The sequence below is a fragment of the Cyrtonyx montezumae genome, unplaced genomic scaffold (genome assembly GCF_038088225.1).
Source record: "Cyrtonyx montezumae isolate F1298 unplaced genomic scaffold, pur_monq_1.0 scaffold_3, whole genome shotgun sequence".
NCBI lineage: Eukaryota > Metazoa > Chordata > Aves > Galliformes > Odontophoridae > Cyrtonyx > Cyrtonyx montezumae.
Window position 1 is genome coordinate 3329062 of NW_027072034.1, and position 13340 is coordinate 3342401.

At 42.1% G+C, this 13340-nt stretch overlaps 1 protein-coding gene across 1 annotated transcript in view; it reads left to right on the plus strand.

Moving 5' to 3' along the window:
• The first annotated feature begins 3254 nt into the window (after positions 1-3254).
• VWA8 (von Willebrand factor A domain containing 8) overlaps positions 3255-13340 on the plus strand; it is a 173539-nt gene continuing 163453 nt past the window's right edge. The window contains exons 1-2 of the mRNA XM_065743996.1: positions 3255-3414; positions 12257-12334. Of these exons, the coding sequence (XP_065600068.1) occupies positions 3270-3414; positions 12257-12334 (223 nt within the window). The 5' untranslated portion in view covers positions 3255-3269. The remainder of the gene's footprint in view (positions 3415-12256; positions 12335-13340) is intronic.

The window sequence follows — 13340 nt, forward strand, 5'->3', positions numbered from 1 at the left end:
CTCACTTGTCTTCTATCCTGTTGTGTAGGAGAAGTGACTATAAGTAGGAAAAGATGATGCATTGTTCTTTATAGTCTGCACCTGCGTCTAATTTTGTCTTGCAGCTAGAGCTATGCACCAAAGTAGATGACAGCTACTACAGAGAAGAGTCTGGAAGCTGTCAACTCGTAGAGATACTTTCTTGAGCTCTCACTCTCTGGAATAAGTTATTTTCTGTTTAATCAAAGGAAAAGTATTTTTGTTAAGAAACTTCACGTTCCAAATAAGAATGCTGTTAAGCCAGGGAATGAAAATATGAAATAGCTGTTTGTTACCAGTGTTGTAAATCATCTGGGAAAAGCTTTGCCAACACACCAGATGCAGACTGCTAAATCCTTTCACTTCATGACAGGACTGAAGTACTTATGGAATCATGCTTTCAGTGAAAAGGAGGGAGCAAGTATCATGTATGTAAAGCTTACACACTTGCTCAGAACTTTCAGTTACGATTAGCAAGTGAAGCAGATGCTATGTTCAAGCAAGAATGTAATGCTGTGGAACTAGATAGTATTTCACACGTGGACATAATACATATATGTAAAGAAAAAGCAGGTTCTGTAGTCTCACTCTATTAAATTGTACTTATTTTTTAGTGGTTAACCGCTGACAGTACAGCATAAAAACAATGCAACATTCAAGTTATACATCTGATTGCTTGTGTATATATGTATATATATACACACACATATATATTCAATAAAATGTCTGCTCATAATTATGCAGAGAGATGGCAATGTTTCCATTATAACTTTTTCAGCAATAGCTTGACAATTGGTAAGAATACTTTTCTTATGCTGGAAATGGAAATTTGAGGCTGTACTTAAAAGTTGAATTTCAAGTTTTGGAAAAGCTGACTAATTTAGAATTTTAAGATAATGTTTGAAAAGGCAAAACATTTTATAGATACATGACTCAGAAAGAACTGAAATTTAAAGCATTTAGCTTGACAGGGGTATATATGTACAAGTACAGTATGGATTTAAAAAAAAAAAAAAAGGCTTTTTTACTGCATGAAAGTACCTGTACAAAATCTGGAAAAATCTCATGATTTCACAGAATCGTTTGAGTTGGAAAGGATTATTAAAGGTCACCTAGTTGAACTCCCCTGCAGTGAACAGGGAAACCTACAGCCCAGTCAGGCTGCTCAGAGCCCTGTCCAGCCTGATCTTGAGTGACTCCAGGGATGGGGCATCCACCACCTCTCTGGGCAACCTGTGCCAGTGCCTCACCACCCTTACTGTGAAAACAAAACAAAACAAACAAAAACCAACATTGATGAGGTCCCCTGAGACTCTGGGCTCTCCCAGCTTCTCCCCTCAGAAGAGGTGCTCCAGGCCCTTCATCATCCTGGTGGCCCTCTGTTGCACTCCTTCCTGGATGCACTCAGCTCTCTTGTCTTGGGGAAGCCCAAAACTGAACACAGTACTCCAGATGCTATCTCTAGCCTCCAGCATTCAAGATGTCAGTTTATAAGAAATTAAGGCAATGTCCATAAAAGCATGTTTCAATTTAGTTTACCCTGCTTTAGACCCAGAAAGCAGGTTCACAAACCTACACTAGTTACTAAGAAAAGGATTTATACACATGCTAGCTGATGGAAAACACTGAAGATCATCACGTTTCATCACTCATGTTTAGAGCACAATGTTGAGCTGCAGAAATGTGTATAGGACTAAATACTGATAACTCAGAACAACTTTTTTCAGGGCTTAGAAGTCTAACTTGTCTATGTTTAAACAGATTATTAACTGATTTTGCAGCAGTTGTCCTTTGGGATAATTGTTTAATGCTTAAAGCAGGCAAGAAATAGGAAATTTATAGGATAAACAAATCCGAGATACCTAAAAACTGAGATTCAGATAATAAAGCTGGTGACTTGACTCTGGATTCAACCTTTGGTTAACCTCTCTCATTAACTATCTTCATTCTTATTAGTGCTAAGACCCAAACCTCAAGTGGATTTCCCTTGAAACTACTCACATTTTTTGTTGACATTGGAATCTAATGAAAGTTTCAGGCTGTAATTAATACTCTAAGATTTACTCCCAACCATGACACTTCTAAATGCATTCAGCTTTTAACTTTAGTTAAAATACAAAACATTTGAACTGCATTTTTATAGCATGTTATAAAATTCTCAGATCTAAGCTGTGTGTAAAATATCACTTTCTAGGAATTCAACTTGGTTTAAATTCTTAAATGATAACATTTAAAACGTGTTTTTTTCCACTAATATATCAAATATGTGGCCCTGGGACAGTAGGGCATATTAATATAGCAAGCTGTGACAGAATTTAAGAAATTAAAATTAGAAAATACCTATTATATGTAAATTTACTTCAGCAGTTGCTTCTCATATTTTGTTCTCTTGGGTGTTTTAAACTTCTCTGGTTATGGGTTTCAGACACTTTCATATAAAAATTATGTCTTTCTTACAGATAACACTGCAACCATCCGTACTGAATTGCTGCATGATGTGGCAATATGTTTGGTGGGTTGTTTTACCCCTTTTATCACATGAATTCCTGCTATTCCCGCTAAAAAGATTCAAACTTTAAGCTGTTTCTGTCTGAAGTAGTCAGACATGGTCTGTTGCTTAAAAGCAAAAATATAGGTGAAGTTGTAAGACAAGCCACTTCCAGTGTTTTCTGGACTGCCGTTCTGTGTTCTGAGTCTATACACAGCAAGAGCCTCTGATTTAATAGAAGTCCCTTTCCAGTGGGGCATGGAAAAGTGAATAAAGCTCAAACGTGAGATGAGGCTGAGTGAGCGAGGGCTGTTCATCTGGAGAAGAGGGGACATGGAGGGATCTATCTCATCAGTGCCCATAAGGGATGGTGCCAGAGGCTGCAGCCAGGCCCTGTCAGTGGTGCCCGGTGCCAGGACCAGAGGCCACGGGCACAAAACGGAGCACAGGAGGTTCCCCTAAACACCAGGTGCGCGGCGACAGAGCAGCGGCACAGGCTGCCCACAGGTGTGGGGTCTCCTCCTCGAGGATCTCCAGAGCCGCCTGAACGTGGCCCTGGGCACCCCGCTCCGCGTGTCCCTGCTGGGGCAGGGGCTGCAGCACAGCGACCGAGGGCCGCGCAGAGAGGAGATGAAGGCCGGTGAGCGCGGCTCCCCCTGCGGCTCATCGCCCCACGGACTCCTCCCGCCCCGGCTGCAGTTTCCGGTGGGACTTTGTACGGCGGCGCTTCCCTTCCCCGCCCGGCCCGGCGCTGCCCGCGGCCATGCAGTCGCGGGTGCTGTGCTTGGGCGGCGGGGCCGGGGCTCCGGCTGCGCGCAGGGTCCGCCTGCTCCTGCGGCAGCTGCTGGCCGGCGGAGCGGTCGCGGCCCGGCCCGGCCGCCTGGAGGTGCGGGCGCTGCACGGCTCAGGTAACCGAGCACCCGCCGCCACGGGGCCTTGTCCTCGTGCCGGGTGCTGCGTGCGATCAAGGGCAGAGAGCTGCGTCTTGGCTCGGTGTTCTCTTCCAAAACGTCTCAGCCGCCGAGAGACGCGGCCCCTTGCCTGAGAGCATCGCTCTCCTCGGCTAGGTTACTTCGTACAGAGGCGCGGTGCTGCCGTGAGCGGTGGCAGTGAGCGCGGGTGTGCGGGGGGGGGTGAGCCGGGCTGCCCCGCGCTGTCCTCTGATGCCCTCTGGGCCCGAGCGGAGCAGAACTGCCGCTCGGAAGTGCTGACGTGCCCACCGTAGCTGGCACTTCTCGGGACCAAAGCCAGAAGCATCAAACTGCTAAATATAGTCAATGATGAGCAGCTGGGAATGAAGGAAACAGAACACTGCCGAGGGACTGCGATGGGGGGTGATTTCTGAACACCCCTTTAGTGCCTTTCACCTCTATTCCTGCTGTTTGATTTTATGTATCGGTCAACTTCATATCTGATACGTGTACTTCCTTCATGAGGAGCCTTTGAAGAACAGATAACTATAAAATCCTTAGGGAAATCTGGAATAAAAAGTATTTAACTTTGAAAAAAAAAATCCCAAAATTAAGCTAGGGTAATTTATTTTTAAGAACAGGAACAATAAAGGAATAAGTTAGCAGTTTGTAAAACAAGTGCCTGAGGACGGTAGATCAGTTGAGATGACTTCCCAAACAAGGATAAGCTCAGTGAAATGGAACAGCATCAAAAACAGAACTACTGAAAATACTTCCTAAAATTCAGTATTATGGGATGTAAGTGAATGCAGCTTAACAGTATTCATGAGTGTGCTGTATATGTGCATGAAAAATAGAAGTATTCCCAGTTAGTGTTAGTAATGGTAGTAGTTTTATTAGGAAGACTTAAATCTTTTGCCTCAAAACTAGGCGATCTTGTAGTTGTTAGAGACAGGAAAAATGGATGATATCAGGGTTATTTGATGCTGCATCCTTCCCTCCTGAAAAGCAAAATATTTCTGTAAGGGCTGAAAGCTGTTAACAGTCAGGCAAAGAGCAAATTGTTGTGTACCCAGTAATTTGGATCTGACATCTCTGCCAGATCTGATTTACTCTCTGTGATGGTACTTCTTAAGTGTAAGGGAGAAACTGTTGTCTGTTTTGTCCTGTTTTATATAAAAGAGTCATGCTCAGCAACTTTTAACACTGTCTTTATAAGGCAGATTTGTCTTGGTAGTGCATGGAAGGCCATAGGGGAGCTGCTAGAGCTCTTCAGTGGTATAGTTTGAGAGAAATCTGAAAGACAACCGCCATGCTATTGTTCACTGCATCTTTAATTGTGTTTGTGAGCTTTGTGATGGCTGAAATCATATCAGTGATCTCATTTAATGCAAGGCCTTACGCTTGTTGCATCAGCACAACTGAGAAGGCAAAAAAGGTAGATGGGGAACTTTTAAAGCCAACTGTCCCCGGAAGTGTATAGAGATGTCTGAGTTATTTAATGTTATTTTAATGTTTAAGAAAGAAAAGTGGCAAAAAAAAAAAAAACAACCAACAAACAACCTGTGTCATTTGTTAGACTCACTGATACAACTGGAAGAAAGGGATGAGCTGTCAGGCAGATAAGCTTCTGAGTATTCGTGGTCTTCAGTAAAGTTTCACAGTTGTTCCCATGATTAAATGTCAGTAAATAGCTTCCAGGTTTTAATGTTTGGCAGTTGCTCAAAATTTAAGTTTTCCTGTTTAGCAACTGTTACAGTCAAGGCACCTGTTGATGAGTTTTGCAAGCCTTGCCCATGGTAATCCACGAGGCTGAAGTCAAACCTGCTTAACAAACTCAGAATGGTTGTGTAGGAGATGCTGCAGTGAATTTTGTAGTCTGTTTCATCTGTTTTGTTGTCTTTTCAGTAACTAAGTGCTTTTCAAAACAACTCAGTATTTATTTTTAGACATAGTTTCTTTTTACTTGAAGCACATTATTGACATTTTACTAATGCACTTGATATTTAAGCTCAGTTTAGAGTAGTTTGATAGTCTGGCTTTCTTGCACCGAGCAAATTGTTCTTTAAGGATCTTTATACAGTTTTAAAACATTGTGATCTGGTGTTCATGTAATTAGCACTGACCATGCCAGTAAGTTTTGGAAGGGAATCCTGAGGATGCAGTGAGCATCTGTTACCATATGACTAAGAGGATGGAATGGATACTGCTTTCTACAGAGAGCTAGCAGAAGCTTCCCACTCATAGGCCCTCATGCTCATGGGGGATTTCAACCATCCAGACATCTGCTGGGAGGGCAGTCTGCTATTTGCATGAGTTCTTAGTGATTTCTAGGCAGTGCTGGTAACAGTTTTGCAGTGTAAATGCCAGGGAGCCTAGCCAAGGGTAACACTTCATCTGCTGCTCACAAGTAGGGAAGAGCTGACTGACCTGGTCATAGGTGGTAGCCTGTGTTTGTGACCTTGTAATGAATTATTTCAGAAGCTGGAGGAAGGCTGGGAAGGTGAGCAGCAGAATTCAGATTCTAGACTTCTGTTTTTTCATGGGACTTATAGGTAGAATCCCTTGGATAACAACCAAGCACCTGGGAGAGGTGGATCACTTTTAAAGAGAACTTGAAGGCAGTTCAGAAACAAATGATCCCGTGCTGTAGGAGGATTTGGTGTTTGAGTAGGAGGCCTGCTTGGTCAAGCAGGGAACCTCTCAATGGACTAAAACACAAAGAAGGAGCATAGAGAAGTGAAATAAGGACAGGCAGCAGAGGAAGACTGTAAAAGTACTATTTGCATGCAGGGACAGAGTCACTGTGCTTTGTCAACTGCAGATGTTAAGTCTGGAAAGGCCTCAATAAACTGGAGGTTTGGGTCCAGAGAAACCTCAAAAAGTTCAAGGAGTAGGGTGAAGTTTTACTGTGTTACAGCACTACAGGCTGGCATGGGAATGGCTGAGGAGGAGCTTTCCTAAAAAGATTGAAGGGTTGTGGTGGATGTGTGGTTGAATATGAGCCAGCACTGCCCTCGTAGCATAAAGCAAACTACGAGCTTGGCTAGATTAGGAGGAGCAAGGGAGGGTTCATCTCTAGAACACTCTGCTGAGGCTCCACCTGGAATGCTGGGTCCAGTTGTGGGTTCCAGTTCTAGGGAGATAACTGAGAAACTGACGAAGTCTGCTTGAGGGCTGTCAGAACTGTTAGGGACCCAGAGCACCAGATGGTGAGTAGAAGCTGAGGGAGCTGGGTTTGGTAGTCTTGCAAAGGGAGGAGAGAAGAGGGGAGAGGAATCTATTTGCAACTTGCAGTTATAGTTACAAAGATGAAGTCTAACTACCTAGTAGTGGCAAATAACATAGCAAGAGACAGTGCTCATAAATTGAGGCTCATGAGCTTCAGGCAGGACAACAGGACAAACCTTTTCACCAGGAGAGCAGGGCAAGAGGCTAAGTGGAGAAATTGTGGAATCTCCATCCTTAAGGGTTTCTGAGATACAGTCAGACAGGGCCTTAGGTGGTGTGATCTAGCCTTGCTCATAAGCTGAAGCTGAGCAGGATGCTGGAGAAGATGATATTCAGAGTGCTTTCCAGCCAGTATTTCTAAGATTGCTTGATAATTGATTTTAGCATTCAGTTTAGCATGTTTGTGACATGGTAAGCAAGTTACTTAACATGTTCTGAAATTTGTATATCGTGTGTATGTGAGAACATCATAGCATTAAATGTTTTAACAAGTGAGTGATATATCCACAAAAGATGAGGAAAAGGAATTTGGAAGCATCATTTCAGTTTCTTAAAGAAAAAAGTTGTCTCTCCAGGGATGAGGGCCAACACACTCATGCACATGTGATGGATAAATATCAGTCAAGAGCCTGTTTTTTTCCTTTTTTTTTCCTTTTTTTTTCCTTCACAATGTAGTGAGATGAAAACCTGGAAATACACAGTGGAATATAATTTAGAAATCAAACTCTTCTATTCTAACAGATGTGATCTAATCCCGCAAAAATGAATGTTAGTGGAGCTTAGCACCTTCACGGTTTTAATATGCTTTTGCTGTTTTTGGCTTTTGAGACCAGATGGACAGTCTGCGTACAAGTGAATGTGTAATACGTTAAGACCGCTGTTGGAGTGTGGTAATCTCACATATGCTGAGGACTAAAGAGGCCAAAAGGCAATCAGCTGCCTAAAAACTCAGCATTCCTCAAGCTTCATTGTAGCATCTTATGAAAAGCCTGATGACAGAAAGGTTTTCCCGAGAGATTGGAACTGCTCTGTGCAGAATTCTTACCCAAAAGCTAAATACATGTGTACATTTGTGTAGGGTGTTCTCCCTTGCTGTGAGTTTCTTTATGTAATGCATTTGAAGGGGCTGTTTATTATTATTTTCCCTCTTGTTGAGCCCAAGAAATTAAACCTTTTTAAAGTTATAAATAGTAACTGAGATGCAGTCTTTTTCTCTTCAGATATGACCAGCGTTGCTGTAAATAATTTCAAATAAACAGCAGTAGCTTTTCTCTTCAACATACAGAAAAAAAATGTGAGTAGAGTATATTCTTTGTCTTGGGAGGAAGTGAGGAGAAGAGGGATAGCTGATACTAGTTGAAGCTAGTGTTGCTATTTAAGCTTGTGTTGATCAGAATAGTGGTCTTGGTAGCCTAAAAGACAGACCATGCCCTGGAGTGCAGCAGGCCCAGCACTGACATAGGGTCTTGGGGGGGTGGTCTGTTCTGCTCTGCACTGTGCAGCCTTCACCTCCAGCACTGGGTGCCACAACATAAGAAGAATGTAAAACTGAATGTGTCCAAAGGAGGGCAGCAAGCGTAGTGAAGGGTCTAGAGGGTAGGTCATACAAGGAGATGCTGATGTCCCTTGGTTTATTCAGCCTGGAGGAGGCCTGATGGTGGCTGCTGTTCCTCGCAGGGTGCAGAGGAGCAGCACTGAGTTCTGCTCTCTATGATGGTGACAAACCCTCCGTGGACAGAGTGGAAGACATAGGCCTGCTCACCCGAAGAGCTCTTGTCTTCTTTAATGGGAAAAAGCAGATGTGCGTATTAATATATACGATGCAACTCTGAAGCAGAGAATACATCAGATTTAGTGCATTGTGGTTACTGGCTAGCTGCATGTGCACATGTGGACTCCTGTCTCGTGGCAATGCAGGTCTGTCCAAGCCATATGTTCTAGGAAGAGTTCACTGCATGTACTGAGGCTGTTTTCAAAACTCTTTTTTTTCCAGTCTCTTCCAGTTCCTGTTATTGGATCACTACATTTATGTGCCCTGAATTTCTGACCCATATTGCATGAGACTCTATGCTGCATATGTATATTGACCAGCCCTTGAATCGAATGTCTCACTTACCTTTAGATTCTGGCTTATCTGGCAACTGCTTTACATTAGCAGGCGTAGCTCTTTGTACATCAGGCACTGATTGTATCCCACTATTTTCCTGAAGACCTTAGTAGCTAAGATTACTATTTTCTGTGTGAGAGATAAGAAACCAGGGCGCATCTCCACCTGTTCACCTCTGTAGCTTTTATTCATGGGAATACAGCAGTAGCTTGTGAACTGAAGTATTTATGGAGTATTCTATAATTTGCAGTGGAGAAAAATTGGGATGCGTGTTCTCAAATGACAAGCCCAGCTGATTTAACACCACGTTTCTACCAGGCAGGCTGTTGTCAGTTCCTTGCCAGCTGGTGAAATGTTGGAAAGAGCCTATCTGGGCTGACAACTCTGCTCAAAGAGTTTGGAAATGCAGTGGGAAATGGCATAACCAAACATGAGATTTTAAATGAATGTAGGAGAAACAAATTAGACAAGAAAATATAGCCCAGGTGGAAGTGTGCGATAAGATTAGCGTACTAATCCCTCTTGTGCTCATTTAGCTAGGAAAACAGACAGTGCTGTTTTGGTTTGATATTGCTCATAGTTCTATTAAACGTGGTTAATATTTTTGCTTTGTGGACAGATGGGAGTTTGAGGCAATGTTTGTCTCCAGGCAGCAACAGAACTTAAAAGAGAAATGCATTTAGCTTGTGTTAGGGATTTGCTGTGCTTAGTTCTCTCTACCACTCTCATATAGTTCCCTCCTACCTGACTTTGCAGGGCCAGATGATGGCTGGAATACTTGTTGAATTTTTGGAAAGATTAGGGGTTAGCATCTTAGGGTTTGAAGTGAATTCTGCCAGAAGAGATGCATTCTCTATTTTTTACCTAGAGCAAATTAACTTACTTTTTTTTTTTTTTTAATTCTTAATTTCAGCTTATAGGAGATCAGCTAAGGTTCTCAGTACTGTGCCAGTAAAATAGGTAATTAAAGCATTCTTATGTGAATGATATCATCATTCCGATGTGCTAAAGAAGTCTGACACCTTGTTATTTCAGCATCTGGCATCGTGTCCCTGCTGTGTTTTGGAAGACTGTATATGCATGGAAGAGTATTTACATCTTGAGCTGAGGTGATTTCAGCTAGAAGCTAATTAGTCATATACTCCTGTCTCTTTGCATGTTGGCTGAGGAACGGTGAGAAAAAAAACAACCTGGCAGTAGTTTCCTAAGGATATATCAGGCAACCTGCTCTTTTTAGAATGTTAAAATTCTTCCTAGCTGAGCTAATGCGAGGGGTGTCAATTTTTGCAGGAAGCAGTGGGCCTGCAGGATGTTTTCATAAACTCGGAGGCATTTTGGTAAACCCTTTAGCTGTTCCCCAGTGAGAAGGAGTGGTTGGCACTACTGCAGAGGAAAGGGAACAGGAGACAACGGCTGTGCAGAAAATTAGTTTTTCTTGTTTTAAGCTTAGAGAAGTGGGCAAAGTCCTGGGAACGTCAGAGCCTGCAGTGTCACACTCCTGTAAGTGGATATGTTGTTTATTTGGCAGCTCTTTAATTGAAAAATACATAACAGTTCTCAGAACAGGTACAATACTCCTGAACTATTGCTGGACTTTTGGAGTGACTCTGAACACGTCATGCTAAAGAGGGCATAGTACTCTGAATTGTGAACTGCAAATAGCATTTGTTCTGCAGTTCAAGTTGGGCCAGGAAATTAGCTGAAGTCTTGGACTGCTGCTTAATAGTTAGCTTAGCCCCTGCTGTTCTGGACCATTGTGCTTCTTGGCTCCTGCATGAGCCTGGAAGAGAAGAGTGCTCAGCTCTAAGCAGGGAGAGTGGGAGCTGCTGGGTGTCAGTTGGCCACTGGACCAGGAATGAACCCATGGCCACCTTCTGTATAGCAGTACTGCTGTTGTCTCCCACTTTCTGGAAAGACATTTAAGCACTGTGTTGCACAAAATGCATGAGCAATGATCATCATATGTCCTCTGCCGCTGTTCTAAGGAAAAATGTTTTGGAGTGATTATTTGTACTTTGGGAGCAACATAAAGACCCAAGAATGGGCATACATGTCAGGCTGGGAATCCCAGGCTCATTGTGTTGTTAAGCACTTCAATTTGGAAGGAAATGATCTGTAATCCTTTCATTACTGCCTCCTGTTTATTGCTGTAGGTGATTCCTCACTGGCTGCTGTGCATCCAGTTCTAAATGTGTAGCATTTCCTATGGTTCTTTGGAATAACATCAGAATTTGTGAGTTTTCAGTCCTATGAGATTTGCAGTTACATCTGGGTGTGCCAGTAATGGGCCACGTTGGAGTGCAAAATACAAAAGGAGAGCTGCTGTTCGTGCAGGAGCCATTTTGATGGTCTTTGCCAATTTGGTCAAGCTTCCTCTGCAGCATCCCCCTTTCCAGTTTTAACATCAACCTTCTGAACCCATTTACTCCTTATGCATCCCCCGGATGCTGTTGGGCAAACCAATAGAACAGTTTTTGGAGTTGAATCTTGTTCACAGGCCACATCTTTTCTATGTCTCATTTCTCAGACAAACACAAGCATGAATGGTTCTAAAACTTGGCCTCAGTTCATGGAAAGGTAGTGTAATCAGAGTGCTGCACCGATGCAGTCATTGTAATCCTCTCCATGCACATGCTGTTAGGCAGTGGAGGTGGTGTGATCTTCAGCAACCATAATGGCAAAAACTTCTCCCTTAGCTTTGTGGTCTTAATACTTCTGAACTTGTTTACGTGGCCCAGATTTTCCTGAAAAAGATACCCTTTGAGTTTGATAGCACTCTGCAGCTTCTTCTCTTGGCCTCACAGATTTTGGCTGTTCTGTGTTTCTGTATGACCACTGCCTTCTTGGTGCTTGCCCATTCCTGGCTCAAGCTAGATTTCAGTTCTGATTTCAGTGAGGAAGTACACAGGGCATTCCCTTCAATTTAACTCAAGATAGACAAGTCCTAGTAAGTAACCAGTAAATTACATGGCAGGTGCTTTAGTATTTTTAGTTTTCAGTGAGATCCAGATCAAGAAATATGTGAGACTTCTGCAACCTTGAAAAGGTGCCAAGTTCTTCAGCTGCACGGCTGGAGAGTGCAGGTAGGGTGCATTGGCATGAATATCATTTTGTATCTCCAAGACACGCTGTTTCAGACTGCCTGAAAACAAGAAAATCATCATCCCTACAAGTGCTTCTCACTGTTGTTTCTGCAGACAAAAAAGCTGAGGATTTCTTTTAAAGAAGCTAGCAATTGTGTCTGGAACAGGGTTCTATAGTGAGCTTGACTTCCATAGCTCCCAGCAAAGTAAATTGTAGTTATAAAAATAAAAGGAAAAAGTTGAGGAATATTAATTGGATATAAATTCTGATGCCTGACCTCTTGAAAAGCAGCAGCAGAGCCTTACTGGTAAACTAATGGCTCTGTTACCACAGCCTGTGATGTAAACTTAAAGTGAACATATTGTACACATCAAAAGTGTCTAGAAACTAAAAGACTTCTTTTTCCTTTTTTTTCAGGTGATACTGTCACTATTGGAGATGTATCTTTTAAAGTCAAAACACCGAAGAACCCAGAACTTGTCCCACAGAACTACAGTAAGAATCTGCTTTCCTTGTGAATTGATGTTGAAGTTTTGTTCCAAAAACTTTACTTGCTCTAATTGCTCTAATTTTACTGAAATTATTTAAGGAATATATTTTGAAAAAGTATGTATGTTGGAGGGGGCTTTTTTCACTGAGCTCTTTATGATACTTTAACAGATTTTATTGGAACCCCTTAACTTTGACTGTATCTTGTCACTATAATAAATGAGAAGGTAAAAGGATTCATATATGTTTGCATATTTTGACTCATCCATCAATGACTTTTCATGAAGCAAGAGTAAGCTCAAACTGTTTGATTGAAGAGCTGTTTAAGTTTATAATTCAGTGGCAATATGTCCTAGGAGTTGCTATATGGCAGATGTATGAGGTTTTTCTACTGTGCTATTTAGTATTCCCAGATTATCGTATTATTGTTTTAAGTAAATGTACAGACTTTAAAAATTTATCAAGTTTATGAGAAATCAATTGTACATTGATTAAAAAGTACCATCAAATACTTAACAAAGTCACTTCCAACTGTGCAGATTAACAATGTGCATATGTATATGTACAATTAATTCAGGTTACATTTTGGTACCTTATTAAAAACACCACGCATTCGTAGCCACTATATTTCCTCCTCCTTGTTGAGTCTGTGTGCTTTCCAGCTTTTCCTTTTGGATCAGCAAGGGAATCACACTTTGGTTGTACTGTTTCCTAAGGCAGTGCAGGTCAGATCTTTCTGGTGAATTCAGAGTGGTCACTTGCCACTTGTTTAGTGCTTCCACGTACAGGCTACTGGATATCCATAACTTGAAAAGAAACCAAAAAAACAACAAAATCCTCAAATCTTATTTTTCTACACAGATAAAATTTCAGATTAAAATCAAGCACACATGCTGTTCTAAAAGGATATGTTTTCCTTAGACTATGCTTAAATGTGACCATGCATTGACAGCTCCCAGTCACTGTCCTCCCTAAGCTTGCAAGGTTCTACAGCTGGAATATGAGTGTAGCC